We start from the raw sequence: 16,908 nt of genomic DNA, 5'->3' as shown, positions 1-16,908 counted from the left end.
TACACTTTTATCTCGCTTTATACAAACACAAACGCATTTTATACATTTGTATACCGAATGGGTAATTGTATACCGAACCAGATGACAAAAAAATGAAATGTTTGTTGCGAATTACAAATAAAATAAACTATGACTATAACATTTAATTTGAATTAATAGTTTGTTATTTCATACAATTTTCCCATTTTTTTACGAACAAAAAAGGCAATCTGGTACTAAAAAAAAAGGAATTCATCAAAATATTTACTTGAAAGGGTGTACTTGCAACATTTACAAATTTGAAGGTGCTAACTCTATAATTTAGAAACTGCGTGGGTTTTATCATCAAAATGTTAAACATTATCATACTTAGGTCATTACCAAAACTACCCTTCTTCCCGTCAATATGCAGAATATAAACTCTGTATTGCAATCAGAAAAAACCCTAGCTCTGTTCTCAGCGCTTCCGGCGACTATTCCCGTCGAAGGTCGAAACCCTAGATAAATCAAACTGAAAATCTATATTCTCTGTAATTTGTTATCTCACTAATCTTTTGCCCTTTTTTTTCACTTCTGCAGGTACTTGGTGAAAATTCTAGGAGTAACAAAGTTCTATTGGAGCTGATTAGGTTAGTGTGCGATTTATATGCTTAATCAGTAATATATACTTCGTTTTCTAGATTAAAATAGACATTTAGTAATAGATAGTACATATACGTGTGTGCAGGTGTATCCATTGTTTTAAAACCGAGTACTGTATGTATAGAAAATACTTTTACAATACTGAGTTGAATTTGTTGTCGCGGAGGGGTGATCAATGCAGTTATATTTTGAATCCGGTGACTTAAGCTAAAATTGCATTTACTATTTTGATAAAGTGATCCCACTGAAAACGAGCTTGTTCAGCTTCTTCCGCATTTATGAAAGTTAAGCTAGGTAGTACTTGATGAAGAGATATGCTACTTTGGTGTAGTATTAAACTATTTTACATAAAGGGTAGTTGGATATGTATATTTGGTGTTTTGATTGTTTTGATTGGGAATGAAATGACTTAGCTTATTTTTGTTAAGCTATGTATTGTTTTGATGAATACAGATTTATTTTCCCTTTTTAATCTATTTGACACAAAGACGTAGTTGGATCTCCATTTTGGTGATTTTATCACTTGTTTATGTTTGTTAGACATGAACTTGGTTTTTGGCATGGTATCTTAACTTTGTATACTGGTATAGGCTGTTAGTTTAGATTATTTTGAGAATATAAACTATAGTGTGCCCTTTTGGTTTAGATTATTTTGAGAGTATGAACTATTTTCTTGACGGGCTTCTAAGTGTAGAAAGTGTCAAAACCAACTTGTGAAGTGGATTAGTTTATGTTCCTCTCTCCATTTCCTTTTATCTATTTTTTGGCCGATTTTGAAGAAAGAGCATCTCACAGACATTATACAGTACCTGTTACTGTGTAACAACCTAACGGGTTCTTTTTGTTTAGGCGCATACATTTTCTACTCTATGGGATCGTTTGGTAGAGTGTATAAGAATAGTGTTGAATAGGGTGTTTTAGTAATGTTGATATTAGTTATACTAACATTAGTTATGCTTAGATTATTTTTTATGCTCAATTTGGTTTGGTGTATTAAAAATAACATGCATTGCATAATTTCTTAAAAAAATTATTTGTTCACAAAAATACCTTCCACAAATATGGTGGTAAGGATGTGGAAAAGGTTTTGAAGGGCAATTGTGTCTTAAACCATGATAATGCATGCATTATAAACCCTTGCATTGCTAATACCATGTATTAGTTATACATAGCATAATACCAAATAGAGTGTATAACTAACGCTTGCATTAGTTTAACATAGGCTAAAAAAGTTTGCCAAACAAGGTATTAATAATACACAAAGCTTATGCATGCATTATTTTTTCTAATGCATCCTTACCAAACGATCCTGATATGCTCTGCAAATTCAGTATGGTCATTGATGCATGAGTGTTAATTGTAGTTTGTATGACCAGAACCAGACACGTGACGTTTATGCCTACCATAGTTGAATAGTAGCTGCTTATAATCACTAGTCTGGTTCTTACGTACCTTGGTTATTTGTAGGGATGGCTCCAAAGCAGCCAAATACAGGCCTTTCTGTGGGTCTTAACAAAGGACATGTTGTTACTAAGAAAGAGTTGGCTCCCCGCCCTTCTGATAGAAAAGGGGTAAGTTATTTTCTGGTTTCCATGCTTTTGATCTCTTTGTTGCGAGCTATTGCATAGGAGCGGGGGGTTTTACCCTGTGCGCACCCAAAGGGTAGCGACTGCGGGTTTCCCTTGTCATCAAAAATAAAAAAACTCTTTGTTTTTTAATGTTTCGGATGTTAACCATTTTGGATATCTAACCAATATCTAAACTCATCCACACACAAAAAAGTTATTCTCAAAATCTAATTCCATCAGGACTTCTAATAGGTTTGCTTCTCTGTCTCTTGTTTAGAAAACCAGTAAGAGAATACATTTTGTTAGAAGCCTTATCAGGGAAGTAGCTGGTTTTGCACCTTATGAGAAGAGAATTACTGAGCTTCTTAAAGTTGGAAAAGACAAACGTGCTCTTAAGGTAGCCAAGAGGAAGCTGGGTACTCACAAGAGAGCAAAGAGGAAGCGTGAAGAGATGTCCAGTGTTCTCCGTAAAATGAGGTAATTGACAGCTTTTCAACTTGAATATCATACTTTTATGACTATTGTGTTTGACTAGGTGCTTATCTTTTTCTTTTTGTGATTCAGGGCTACTGGAGGTGGTGAGAAGAAGAAATGAGTTGCATGCTAACCCCTCTCTATGAATTTTTTGGTTCAGAAACTGCTTTGCCAAGAGCTACTTTTTAGTATCTGCTTAAATTCTAATATTTGATTTTTCATCATTTTTATTGTTGAAACACGCAACTCTTAGCTTTTTGTAATCTTTTGTTTCAGAACGAGAATTGTTCGAACTTTTTGACATTTAGATTTTGCAACTCATTTGTATGTGAATTAAAACTGAACCAAGGCTTGTATCTTGAATATCATATACATTTAGAAAAATAGATACTTAAAAGAGAGTTAGATACATGTCAATCTACTGTATTTAGATAAATTATGATTTGAGGTGTTGTAAAATGCTAAGGTGGAAATAAAAAGCCAGGTGTTAAATACACAATTAAATTGGGCCAAGAAGGCTGAAAATTACGAGGTACAATTTGGACAGCTTTTGGTACCATTTTTTTAGGGCTGTGTTAGTCCCAAGTCCCAACACTATGGTCATTTCTAAAAATATTGGCTAAAATAAACAAATTTATTTATCATATTTCAATGTCTTAAAATTGAAACAATTGTTGTCCCACAAATTAAGGGATCAATTTTAGTCCATTTTCCCACTCCAAATTCAACCTCCTATTTCTGTGTATTTATGTCCAGCTTTAATGGTGGAGAGATTTGTGATTTCAACTTATCAGGACTATTAATTTATATATGAAAAATATGATTTGATTATTAATGTGTTAATATTACGTGTATAGTTGCATATTAGTTATGATTACTATGATGATGGATAAATAAAAAATCACTTCAAAATAGAAACAGTTGTGCATTTGGATTAGTTTCGAGAAAGTTCTTTAGAAAATAATTTTATTTATTTATTTCGCTATAAGCGAACAAGGCAAATAAATATATGAAAGCTTAAAAGAGAGCTCAATTCTCAGTAGTAATAACATTCATGAAATTACATTGAAATTTTTTACTGAAACAAAGAGTGAGTGTTCATACACGAGTCAACTAAAGACATTTAACAAATGACATCTTGAAATCAAATCATTGTTTGCAACATTGTTTATTCTAATAGTGAATGTAGAAGATGAAACTTGTAAAAAAAAAAAACAATAACTTTTAACTTTAACAATCGTAGGTCGATCAATGTAACAATTTCAATGCCTTTTTTCGCGGGGGTTAGGAATATTTAAAGGTGAGGTGAGAGGTACAGAGACAATGGCGGGGCAGTTCTGACTTCTGTATGATAAAATACAGATACAGTCATAGCTCAACTCTATCACAAGTTAACCCGCTATCTTTATTCTCATTCGCGACCTCTGTAGTATTTATTTGAGCTCTTCAGCAGTGTTACTGCTAATGAACCTGTAGTGACTAGTCCTCTTTTCTCATTCGACCTGGCATGGATTAGAGCATTGGTCGAAATGCAGGTAATTTTCTGGCTGGCCTTAATAAGCCCTCTTGAGTAATTGACACTACGAGCTGGAGATCAACAAGCATTAAAAATAGGCACATTAACAAAGCAAGAAAATAAAACGAACAAAACACACTTTGGCAGCTCACAGAATACACTTCTCAGAATTAGTACTTTACCTCTCCCTTCTTATTAAACATTTGCCCCCACACAAAGCCACGTGCATTATAAGCAGTCGGACTGTTGATCTATAAAATGATAAACAGTTAAGAGCGAAGGCTGCAAGTAATGGAAACCACTAGTAAAGGGATGATGGTTCTTAAAAACATCACGAGTACTTTAACTTTTATTCTTACCACAAACAGTATCCAATCATCAGCTCTCACAGGTCTGTGGAACCACATCCTGGGAAAAGGGACGGAAGTGAAAATGTAAGTACATTTGCATGCCAAGTGCCTTCCTTTAACTAGCGATAAAAGACACTCATGATTCAAGTAAGATATTCCTTGAACACTATTTTGAGCTTTAAATTTCATGTGTAACGTTATGGGGGAATCTCATCAAAGACCTATCAGAATCTGGAAAGTTCGGATTTCCAGATCTTTCTTGTCAATAACACAAAAATCACTAATTTGGAGACATTAATTTCCCATCCTATAAGAGACTATTGTTACAAGAAGTTGTAATTAGCAAAAAGAGGTCCAACTGAGACCATCTGGGACAGGTTAACACATTCTGAATGACTCATCACCACTTCAATGCCCTCCAGAAATTCCCTCACCAGTAGTGGAAGTAAAACCTAGGTTTGGACTTCAATTACCAACATCACTCCACCATATCCCTTCACTGCCACCTTATATTGTTCTTTTACCTTTCTATTTATTTTCCCAACCAAAGGCAGGGATCATACCCACACGGGTGTGTTATGAGCAGCCTTAAGTCAGGTAAGGAAGGCTCTGTAGAAGTTAGTGAGGACTACAGGTTGCAGGTTTCCCCCACCCTGTATAATGCCACTTAACCATCAGAGGCCCAGTGGCAATTTCTTCAAGAGACCATAGTTCGTGGCTGAAGAATCAATGGATGAAGGCATGCATAGGCAAATATGTGATGTAGTGTTGTTAGAACTTAGAAGTGAATATTCAAGAGTTTGAAAGGCAATACAAGCAACAATTTGGTGATAAGCTGCTCAGGCAAACATTGACATATTCACGATAAATATGAAGCTGGCACATTAAAGAAAACAAAACAAAATGGTCTAAAAGTTGTTGGAACTCACGAATGATCCAGACTAACAGAACTTGTCTCGAAACCCATCTTTCGGTGAGGATTCAGACTGACTGTAAGAAAGATTAGATCTGATGTATATGCTGCAACACATCTGCAACCAGCATAAATATTGCATGAAAAGATGCAGATTGAAATATGGACTCAATTCTGCAATAAATGTAAAAGCTTTTGTATGCTAAAATAATATGTTCCTGATTTTAATTTCTTTTATGTTCCCTTTTGATGGTAAATATGAACCTACAAGGAAGAAATGTGATTTTGAAGAAAAAAATATACAACTTTTTAAGCACTAATATTAGCTATACATGGTCCCAAGTGGGGAGTATACCCAAAGAAGTGCAGATAACAAAGTTGTGTTCACTTGTGTACCCCAAGTCCCCAAGTATCCTTTAGAACTCTTTCTCTATCAATAACAAATCTACTCATGAGAGTCTCTCGCTGAGATAAGACAAGGCTACCAAACAGACTGCTTTGCTCCTTTTAAGTATGAGCTCAGCTAATTAGATGAAAGAACTGATAGCTTACCTATGTAAAGCCTGGTCATCTGAAAGTTTTCCTTTTGCTCTGAACCAATATCTCAAACTGTGTAGGAAAGAGATGATGCAAACCTTGGACTGTCAATTTAGTTAATTACAGTTGCTACCTCAGAAGGGAAATTAATAGCTGAAAGCACGACCAACCTTGGAGGAGACTTGGTGTAATTAGTGGCATTGTTAGGTTCACAAAACCTTATTTCTATTGGCCAGGGAACAAAATTTGCAGTAGAAACCTTATTTCGGTATGTCCTGTCAAAATTCACTGTTAGCATCACCTAACCAAGGATCCCAAAAATAAGTAACCACAAACAGAATAAAAAAGCTTTATGCAGCTTCAATTTTCAGGTCTCGGGGCAAGGTAGGAAAATATGCAATCAATTAATCTTGATAATGTTATCCCTCACATTAATTAAATTCAGAGTTGTCAAAAATCATTTGAGGTTTAAATTAGTGTGCTAAGATCAAGAATGACATTTATTTCTCAATTAAACCTTGCTGAAGGAAACGATAATTATGTGCCGTGTCAAGGCCTAAATTTAAATTTTGTTAATTCACTACGTCACGATGCCTTTCATAAGATGGCAGCTAATGAAATGTTTTGAATTCAAACAAAAAGAGGTCAACTTCCAACTTGTTGTGTTTTCCTTTTGACAGAAGAATCAAAAAGAAAAATCCCATATCCCCTTAAACCCAAATCCAAATGCTCCCGGAAAACATAATGATAAACCTAAAATAAAAACAAAACAAAGCATTCCTTTGTTCACATGTCAGACGGTTGCATTACTGGCTTTAAAAGCTAAATAAGTCCAGGCTCAGTAGTTGGACCTGGAACCAGATTGCCACCACAAAAGGATGCTCATATTAACAAGAGACTTCCACCATCCTTACTCCTATTGCTAAATTGTGTACGCAGGGTTAGCATTTTCCAACCTTCTCTCACTTACATTCTCTTATGATTGTTCCTTTCCTTATTTTTTGGGATAACAAAGAGTTTTTGCCAATGTAGTCTAAGATTCATGTAGCCAAACCCAACTTGCTTGGGATAGAGACGTAGTTCTTATAGTATAATTATAAGAATATTTTTTTTGCTTTTTCACTGGCTTGTTTATCCCTTGTAGTGACTTGTTTGGTTAATATTGTTTCCTAGGTGCTACAGTTGGAATTCCTAGTGTAAGTAGCTTGAGAGAAAATTAGATCCGAAAGGATTGATAAGTGTAGCTAGGAGGTATTTCATAACATCAACAAAAAAGTCTAACTAGGAAGTATTTGTCACAAGAAGAACCATTTTGCTATACTAAGGATCTTACTAATCCCTATAGCTTTTGTGTCTACTTGGTTTCATTGTCACCAAGTTGTCATCAGTCATCATCATCACAGTCATATGTTTCCATCTGCAAATTTATAGGTGTTCCATCATAGTTGGAGCTTATGGCATTTTCCTCCATAATGAGAGTTAAAACTACCTCTTTAAGGGTGATATGACCAATGTCAGAAACAAATTTCGTCGTACCGTATTCCAGATATCTTCTTCACTCTCTTTCCTTCTCCGCCTTGAGTTCCTTCTTCCTCCCTAGTTATTCCCTTCTTTCAGATGTCTAATTCACTTGTTCTCTTCTCCGCCTGTACCCTTCTCTCTTATCTGTTTTCATACAAAGTGCAGCATCTATACTAATAGATGATATAGTATGCTCATAGTTTTAATGTGTAAAACCGTGTTGTAAGTATCTCCATTCTCTCTCTATCTCTCCCCATCATCCCGCTTGAGTTATCCTCCCAATGCAACAGCATCTATTCTAAACCTCTTATTTCATCTCATTCTCCTTTTCCCTGTTATTCTTTTCTGTCACAAGTCCAGTTTCACTTCTTCCTTTTCTCTGCTTGTGCGCTGCCCTCTTCCGTATCTCTTATTTCAAAAGCGCCCGCATCTTTTCTGCACCTCTTTCTTTATCTCTCCAGCTTCAAATAGTTCTGCATTATTTCCATTTTTTACAACAGATTTTTTTTTCCCAGGTCTTTCTGCATGCAGATTTTTCTTCCATCTAAAGGGCAGGGTGGCTCAATGCCTTTAAAAATGAGGCATATGGCTTAGGCCCCAAAATCGAAGGGCCTAATTTTTTAGTAATAATAAAATAATTTTAAGTTTTTTTAACAAAAAAATAAATAAAGAATGTTTTAATTTGTTTCGAAACATTAAAGAATGTTTCTTTTTTATGGATCAATTTTTAAATTTAACTTCCACCTGATATATTTAAGACCACAAGATTAAAAAATATTTTGGTATATATATATCTTTAGTTTAAGATCATAAAAAAATAAAACTTTTTTTATTAAAAAGAAAGAAATAACTTGAATCTCAAATATAAAAAAATAATTAAAATTAAGGCCTTCAACTTATTTTTGGCTTTAGGTCACTAATTAGTCTGCTCCATCAAATCATTCGTTATTTGGTATTCAATCTATTTAGAGTCAGACTCACAAGTTCTAATAAACATTAGATCGTGCAAAAGAATCTGCATAACCCGACTGAAATCTCATATTTCTTTTCTGCTAAAAGGAAGTCTTACAAGTGAAGAAATGGTTAATTAGGCTTGCCATGAGAATTGTTTAATGAAACTCATGACTAGCAAAAACATGTACTACTATATCCACTTTGAAGCCAAAGTATTCAAGAATATAAGACAGTTCATGCTGGAAAAGGTACACTTCCAAAGACACAAGTTCAGTAGTGTAGTGTATCCCATACGATTTGCTAAATTACTTCCTCTTCACCTGATTATTTTAAATGGTTTCGTCAAGGCAAATACTTTTTAGCCTATGGACCACACTATTTACAATACATTACCACATAATATATGTGTACACCAAATTATAACAAATTTAAAACATTAGAGTATGATGGCATAACAGCGGGAAGAGTCTGACCTGGGAAGCCGGGGATCAGTCTTGCGCATTTCTCTCAAATCTTCCATTGACAAAAGCTGGGATTGGATTTCAACAAAAGCATAAGGAAAAGAGGGCTCAGAGCACAATTACAGACATAGCAGAGCTCATTGAACTGTAAGAAGGTTACCGTTTCTGGATCAGGCACATCAGGCATTTTTGCTTCTTGGTGATCAAATCCATCTTCATCTTTCTGTCACATTATATACCAATAATAAATGCAGTTTTAAGAAAAATATTACAAACATAACAACCAGTAAAAAGATAATGGTGTAATGAACACATAAAGTGTGTCACATAAAGTTGCATCTGACCAAAAAAGTTACTGCAATATTCAAAACAAGCAGAACAAAGCATTTCAGAAATTACTGAAAGTTATCTGCCGATCCAATTGTTTTCCCTAGTACACCTAGCTAACTTTCAACTTTCTTTGTTATTTTGTGAGATTAGAAGATTAAAAGTTAATATTAACATGTGATGCAAACATGATTTCCACAGATGGAGAATATGAAGGACAATTTAATAGAAATCCCAAGTTGAGTTGAATTCACTCATAGCAACACTTCCAATGCTGATACTTCCAATGCTTTTTCTTCACAGTTTGTATTTCTACCACAAATTCTCATTGCATAGCATGCAAGTTCATGCCTTCGCATAAATCAAATCAACTTGCTACAATCATATTAATTAAGGAAACCTATTTATGCTGAATTGCAAAAGTGAGTCACAAAAAAGGGTATGCTAAGATGTGACCAACTTGATGAAAGGCTGATAAATCACCTGAAATGAAGCTAGCAGTGTGAATACAACATTCCCTTTCTGAATTGCATCCACCCTCCGTGTAGCAAAGCTCTTTCCATCACGTATACGGTAAACTTGATATATGATTGGAACTACAATCATAAGTGTGAGACTAGGTAAGATACAAGTTTTTACTCAACCAGATTTACATTGGTACATGAAGAAGAGGTTTATATAGATAATTCTACTGGGATCAAACACTCTATACCCTAGTGAACTGACTCAGTCTGGAACACATGAGAAAGTAACAGAGTAACTAAGCCATATTAGCAAACTTTCTTCAATCTAACAGCAATCATTTAGTAAGTCAATAAATAAAATGTATTTCATAAATCGTTCAAGGCTTAAAATCCTACAACCCATCAATAGCCAGACAGGGAAACACTTTAGTCCAATACATGTTAGCCAATTATTTACTCATAATTTGAGGAGAGCAATCGTGACATGGAAACCATATAGAATCTAACATTTAAGGACAGCTTGTGAAGGATGATGATTCTTATATCTTGGCAACTAACCAAAGAGCCAGAGCAGAGAAGAAAAGTAAGAAACTCATATGGTCAGCAGAGTTCAGCAAGCTGATACATACTGGAACTAGCAGACCCCAACATGAACATACTGGTTTCTTGGGGAAAAAATTCTTAATAGTTCAAACCACAAAAATACTAGTAATACTTTTTGATTTCCTGTAGATTTGTATTACTTCAATAACTCTGGCTATAGAATAAAAATCAAATCAATCTGAGGGCGTTATACTTCCTTAACTGACAGCACATGCAGCAAGTTAGCAACAGAAGAGGTTTGTTCGGTTCCTCCACACAACCCAAACAAGGCACAACATGAAGAATCACGGAAAAAGAAATGAGCTTTTATCAAAAAGCCTTCAGCATTCTAAGAACGGTTAGCAAAGTGGTTGATGCCTTCATTTAAAAGAAAGTCGCAATCCAATGAAAAGCAGAAGTTGAGCTACTGAAAATGCCTAACTCCTACAGGTTGGATGTTTTTCATTCTTCAGCACTGATATTTTTATGACAGACATAATCAGGGTGGAGAACTTTTGGCTATAATTATACACAGTAAACAATGATTTAGGCTCCACTAAGCATCTAAACTAAGTTAGCAGCACTACTACCAAGTCTGTTTTCTTTCTAGTTTATTGAACAAACATATATATGTACATATACTGATATAGAAATATATGAAGTGGAATTTGAGGATAAAATAAAATAGAACTTGTCTTGAATTGGTTTTCTAGACAGTATATAAGAGGCCCCTTTACCAACATTGTGAAAGGTCTGATACGATATAAAAAAAGATATTAACTCTTTGGAGCTCCTAATAAGGAGTTTTGGCTACTAGAAACAAGGTAAATTCAGATTCCATGAAGAAAAGTTCACATCAAGAGAACTTCCCTAATTACTGGCAAGTATTCCATAATCTTAACCTATTTATGTAAGAAGATAATTGAAAATAATTATAAGTGCCTTGCAGAATAAGGTGGAGAGAGAACTGAGGTGAAGAATGCGGTAGAAAGCCAGACTTCAAGAATAAGAGTAGGGCTGTTTGAAACTGTAGAGGCTCCAGCATACCCCACCTTTTCCTTATGTTGAGATATTAGGCCTCAACCCCAACAAGCCACTTTCTGTGATTTAGAAGAAGGCTCCCATATGGGGTAGTGAAGAGGTCAAGAATTGATGTTGTGTAGGTAGGAAAGATTCCTGCAAAAAAGTTGTCACCCCTAGCCAGCTTGTTATATATCTTACCAGCATCCAAGGATCAGTTGGCTATGCGGGTTAATGATTGGCAAAGGCAGTTCACTAGCTATACCTGCCTGATGCCCCTTCAATTAAAAGCCAATTTGTCCAATACCACACCAAAGCAACATGGCTACAGTAACACAGAGCTCACACTGGGTCTCTCATCCTCTTTCTGTGTCTTTTCTCGTTGGGGGTGGGTGCAGAGAAATCATTCTAGGTTCTAACCTCCACCTTAGAAAGGAAACCAAAACCGGCTAGAAATTTAACTGGATACGAATATGTAGTTGTTGAGGGCACTAGGGAGCTTTACCATTGCAAATTAATTCTTTTCATCAGTAGTTTTGATTCAACCTCTGTTCAAAATGTAGAGGGTGTTAAAATACTAAGAATGCTAACAAACTGAAAGTCATAATATGTTTATATTTACTAATTAAAATTCAAAAGAAGGTTAAGGTTATTAACATAAACAAGTCTCTTTTTTTCTTCTCAGCATTATGCAAACCTGTAATTGCGCAAACGTTGTACCTCTTGGAAACTGAACACAAGCATGACATAAATTCTTTCACGCATTGCCACTCATTAAAAGGGAAGATCTCCAAAACAACACTAGATAAATCATACAGTTGTGCGCACTGACATAGGATTCCAAAGAACTCAAAGTTATTTCAGACATCGCATTGGCAGTAGGCATAGAGAATTAAGTAATCACTAAAAGGTAAAAAATAATAAAGGAAAGATACTTACTTTCAAGATCCCCAACAAGAAGGAAGTAGGCATGCAAACTATGAACAATTTTGAGAAAATCGACAGTTTTTGATGCAGCAGCCAATGCCTGCATATTAGAGCATAGAGAATGAAGTAATTATTGACAAAGAGGTCCCAAGTCATATGAAGTTAAACTCCAATTAAAGTGAGTGGCTCACGGTGTGGCGGGGAAAGAGGACATTTTAATTTTACCTGCCCAATAAACTGACCTCCAAACACTTTCCCAAATCTAGGGGCATCTGGCAATGTTATACCTTGGAAAATGTTCACCTTCAACAGAACATTTATGTTAGAACTCCCAAATATTCCTATTTTATAAGGGGACATTGAACTGGTAATACAATGAAACATCAATCCTCCAAAAAAGAAATGTTCCAAAGGAAAACAATCTGCAAGCGCATGTGATTGGATATAGCAATTATCCTGATCTACCAAATTATCTTGAACAATTCAAGCATTCATAAGAACAAGTATCTTATTTCTTAAGCAAATCAAACCTTTAAAAGATCTAAGAGCTTGCTAAAGAAAGCATATGAAATAAATGGAACCATTATCCCACAAAAGAAAGACAAGTGACTCGGAGTTCAAAGTGCAATGGTAAAGAATGAAATACTATCACCGGCTATGCACCAAGAAGTTCCTCTTTTGCATACTGCCGACAATAGGTTAAGCAGAAATTACCGATGTTTTGAGGGGAAATCAGAGATATTTTTTTGCATTGGTGGACCTCATTGACTCCTTGGCCACATAGAGCCTAAAGGAGTCAAGTCCTGTGAGTTTTTCTGAATACACTCATTACCCCCTTGTGCTGCAGTTTATTGAATAAAATTATTTCACGGCAAAATAGAAATATAAATAGAAACTCACTAGTAGCTAGAAAAAGGATCATTTCTTAGCCTAAGTAGTTAAGAATATCAACATCACTTATTAGCAATATATTCCCGATGCAAGTCAATTAAGTCTCTACTCTCTAACATGAAGCAAAACCCATTTGCCTTACAAACCGAACTCCTCACTAGTTAACACCATCAGCTATCAGGTGCAACCCATATCTCTAAATGGGGAGGAGGAAAGACGAGAGAATTCTTTAGTGTTGAGAATTAAAGACAGAAATATAAAGGAGATTAAACTCCTACATTTTGTTAAAGGACATAGCATGTCATAGGCGGCAACATACCCGAGTATTGGTACATAAATTGGCAAAGATGACTGAGTCTAACAAATTTAAGAAGGAAAGAACAGAAATTTACAGCCAACATATATAAAGTAAAAGGCATGGGAGGTCAACGATTAGGTTACGGAAGGCATAAATAACATACCTCAATAGGCTCCAAGAGCAATATGTGTTCCACAAGTGGACACAGGTCTCTTTCTTGATCTGCATTCCAAATTGATTTGGGCTGGAGCAGATTATTATGCTCATGAGGCAACACTAAGCAGGTCAGCTGCCATTAGAGAAAGTTAGAACATAACTACAAAATTAGATGCAGAATCCCCTGGACATCATGAAATAACTACGGAAAAGAAAACTGTTCTATGGTTAGAAAGAGGCAGTACCTTAGACAATGTGATCACCTCGGCAGGCTGTCTAGATGTCGCCAAACCTGCCATAACATCTTGAACCTTGTAATCAACCAACATTTAAGATTGAAAGTCTAAAAGTGATTGAACATGACTGTGGTACTAATTTAATAGAGGCTAAAAAGAGACCAACAGAGAGGCAATAACTGAATCTAGACTCTGAAGCAACATATAAAATATTTATACAGTAAAAGGTGATAACACTGAGTAGAGGCCATAACAGGACAAGATAGTCAATTCAAAAGATTCCTTAATTTAGGAAGTTGGGATCAAAGAGAAAATCAAAAGGCAAAAAATTATACGAAGATGGCAAGGAGCACCTCACCATGACCAAAATAATCAAATTTTTTCAGCTGGAATTCAGGACGATTTTCATCATCAGCTTGGCTGAAACCGCAGACTTCTGCCTGGAAATAAGATTACCATAACAACAAAAAAAAATCAATCTCATGATTTATGTTCACATACACTCAGTACAACAAAGCAAAAACAACACTCAGAATTACCTCTCCATCCCATATGAAGTAAATTCCATCCACAGCTTCTCCTTCGCGGATAATATAATCTCCACGATCTGCAACGGTAACACAAAATAAATTGTAAAAAAAGGTGATCGTTTGATATTATAGTTTATCATCAAATGATAATGCGTCAAATACCGTAACTCTCACCTTTACAAATATTTTCTTTCTACACAGATCTACCATCAAATGAAAACTCTGTGAGAACTATGACCATAAACTAGAAGAAACAACTTAAGCTTTTCAAGTAAAAGCAACACATGCCACCAACAAGGGTTGTGGTGGAGTGGTAAGTACTCCTTCATCCTTAACCAAGAGGTCTCGGGCTCGAGCCCCTTTGGGTACGGAGTCACCTTTGTTAGGGAGCGTTTTACCCCCAATGTGGGACTTCCCGGCGCGAATCCAAATTTAGTCGGGCTCCAATGTGGGTACCGGACACTGGGTGGGAAACCAAAAAAAGTAAAAGCAACGCATGCCCACTTCTAAGTAGTAGAATAAGCCAATAAGGGCGGGCTATATACACTAATTCTTCAGAAACAAAAAAAAAACTATAAATCTATTAATCAAATGATGAATCTTGATTTTCTTGATATAGATATAATGAAAAATCCAGTACAAACTAGAATAAGACAAATTATTAAAATTTATCAAACTTATAAGAAATAGCATTAACTATATAACCTGACTAATCAAATGATGAATCTTGAATTCTTGATAACATAATATTGAATTCTTGATAAACATGATAAAGAAATTACCATAATGTTTAACCTTGACGAGTTGGGCAATTTTCTTGAGAGATGAACTGGGTAGCCTCTGCAACAATGGCACCTCACTCAAGAACTCAATCACTACACAAACAAGAAGAAAGAATCACAAAACAAAATAACTCAAATTAGATCAAATTTCAAAACCCCAAATAGATTTCATTCCAATTCTTAAAGATTTACCTGATTCAGTATCCATATATTTGTATGAACAGAAAATTAAACCAAGAAATCGATCGTGGAAAGAATTCAATAATTTTCAGTGGAAAAAGGCTACAATTATAATGTGATTTTTAATTTTTAATTTTGGGTTCTTGTACTGCTTTTATATAGTCAAATTTCAATGAGAACAGTAAGAAGGACCACACGTTTTTTTAATTATCGATTTCTTAAACGTGTCAAATTTGGACAATCGTTTACTTTAGGACAATAGTGTCAAATTTGGACAAAATATGAAATCATGAAATGAATAGATTAGATATATATTGTGCCCTTATATTCATTTGGAGGAAAATAAAAAATTATTTTATTTTATTTGAAATTTTTAAAGTTTAAGTTTGATCATAAATTTGGAAAAAGTTAAACACTTAAATATATTTTTTATAAATATGATTTATATTTTCAATCTCTAAATACTAGTAAAATAATTCAATTTAATTCTTACAACTCCACTATAATATGAAAAATAAATAATATTACAATTAAACATTGTCGTTTGGTATGTATTAGAGTCTGTATAACTTATACGACGTTTGATAGGTGGATAAGAAATAAGTTATTCATGCATATAATTAATATAATGTTTGGTAGGTGGATAAGAAAAAAGTTATTCATGTATATAATTAATACGGTGTTTGGTAGGTGGATAAGAAAAAAAGTTATTTATGTATAAAATTAATACGACGTTTGGTTGAGAATTTTAAAATTTGTATAACTAATACATGTATAAGTTATGAGAAAAATTTGTGTATTATTTATGCGGAATAGAAGGTGAAATAATTAATACGTGTATAGCTTATACATGGATAAAAAGTTTAAATGACAATATTACCCTTTATCACTCCAACTTGACTACTTTCTTCTTCTACATAATTAAAGAAATATTTTAATTTAAATAAAAGTTAAAGAAGGAGAGGGTACAATTGTAAAAATGCTATAATTTTAAAAATATATAATTTTATTAATTTTTAATATAAAAAACAACACCCAAAGAAATAATTTATGCATAACTAAACCATGCATAGCTAATACTTGTATAACTAATGCATAGTTAATAGTTGCATAACTAATACCCACATTATTAATACTTGTATAATTAATACCCACATTACTAATACTCACATTGCTAATACTTGTATAACTAATACCAACATTACTAATACATGCATAAGTAATACTTGTATAATTAATATCCACATTATCAAGACATGTATAACTCTATCCAGCTACCAAACGACCCCTAAAATCAACCGCATGGAGTCATGTTTCTGTCTCCCATAACATCATTGAGATAATATTTTTAAAATAAAGAGATAGTAAAAAGTTGAGGTGATAAATAAATGAGGTGGTTCTTATAAAAAATAAAAAGAGTTGGCTAATACTTAAAAAGAAAATGATATTAAAATGAAAAAAAAAAGTGAAGAGGTTGTTTCCAAAATTATAAATACAACTTGAAGTTATAACGAGGTTTTTTTTTATAAAAAAAAAAAAGAAAGTTGGGGTAATATTTAAAAATAAAGTGATATTGGGGGTCTATTCTTCTTTGTGACAT

At 34.2% G+C, this 16,908-nt stretch overlaps 2 protein-coding genes across 2 annotated transcripts; one reads left to right on the top strand and one right to left on the bottom strand.

The window, feature by feature from the left end:
- The first annotated feature begins 378 nt into the window (after positions 1-378).
- Positions 379-3,026, top strand: LOC102592385 (60S ribosomal protein L36-2-like). The gene is made up of 5 exons (XM_006339500.2): positions 379-467; positions 559-608; positions 2,089-2,192; positions 2,467-2,666; positions 2,754-3,026. Exons 3-5 carry the CDS (start codon positions 2,091-2,093, stop codon positions 2,782-2,784), a joined length of 333 nt encoding a protein of 110 aa, XP_006339562.1. The 5' UTR covers positions 379-467; positions 559-608; positions 2,089-2,090; the 3' UTR covers positions 2,785-3,026.
- Positions 3,027-3,720: 694 nt separating this feature from the next.
- On the bottom strand, positions 3,721-15,444 carry LOC102592055 (acyl-CoA thioesterase 2-like). The gene is made up of 17 exons (XM_006339499.2): positions 15,321-15,444; positions 15,129-15,221; positions 14,356-14,423; positions 14,175-14,256; positions 13,826-13,872; positions 13,588-13,713; positions 12,461-12,538; positions 12,248-12,335; positions 9,726-9,838; positions 9,076-9,138; positions 8,928-8,983; positions 6,150-6,254; positions 5,995-6,051; positions 5,459-5,560; positions 4,539-4,587; positions 4,362-4,430; positions 3,721-4,250 (listed from the first exon to the last, which is right to left on the bottom strand). Exons 1-17 carry the CDS (start codon positions 15,334-15,336, stop codon positions 4,176-4,178), a joined length of 1,287 nt encoding a protein of 428 aa, XP_006339561.1. The 5' UTR covers positions 15,337-15,444; the 3' UTR covers positions 3,721-4,175.
- Between the last annotated feature and the right edge of the window lie 1,464 nt (positions 15,445-16,908).

The sequence above is a fragment of the Solanum tuberosum genome, unplaced genomic scaffold (assembly GCF_000226075.1).
Source record: "Solanum tuberosum cultivar DM 1-3 516 R44 unplaced genomic scaffold, SolTub_3.0 scf00010, whole genome shotgun sequence".
Classification (NCBI taxonomy): domain Eukaryota; kingdom Viridiplantae; phylum Streptophyta; class Magnoliopsida; order Solanales; family Solanaceae; genus Solanum; species Solanum tuberosum.
This window is presented reverse-complemented; position numbering and strand designations above follow the sequence as displayed.

What these genes read in the sequence shown, in the direction of transcription:
- LOC102592385 (XM_006339500.2), top strand. Translation starts at nt 2,091, where the DNA reads ATGGCTCCAAAGCAGCCAAATACAGGCCTTTCTGTGGGTCTTAACAAA. An exon ending in GCCCTTCTGATAGAAAAGGG is followed by an intron (nt 2,193 to 2,466) that starts GTAAGTTATTTT and finishes TCTCTTGTTTAG; the next exon opens with AAAACCAGTAAGAGAATACA. An exon ending in AGTGTTCTCCGTAAAATGAG is followed by an intron (nt 2,667 to 2,753) that starts GTAATTGACAGC and finishes TTTGTGATTCAG; the next exon opens with GGCTACTGGAGGTGGTGAGA.
- LOC102592055 (XM_006339499.2), bottom strand. An exon ending in ATGTGCCTGATCCAGAAACG is followed by an intron (nt 8,984 to 9,075) that starts GTAACCTTCTTA and finishes ATCCAATCCCAG; the next exon opens with CTTTTGTCAATGGAAGATTT. An exon ending in ACTGATCCCCGGCTTCCCAG is followed by an intron (nt 6,255 to 8,927) that starts GTCAGACTCTTC and finishes GAATTTTGACAG; the next exon opens with GACATACCGAAATAAGGTTT.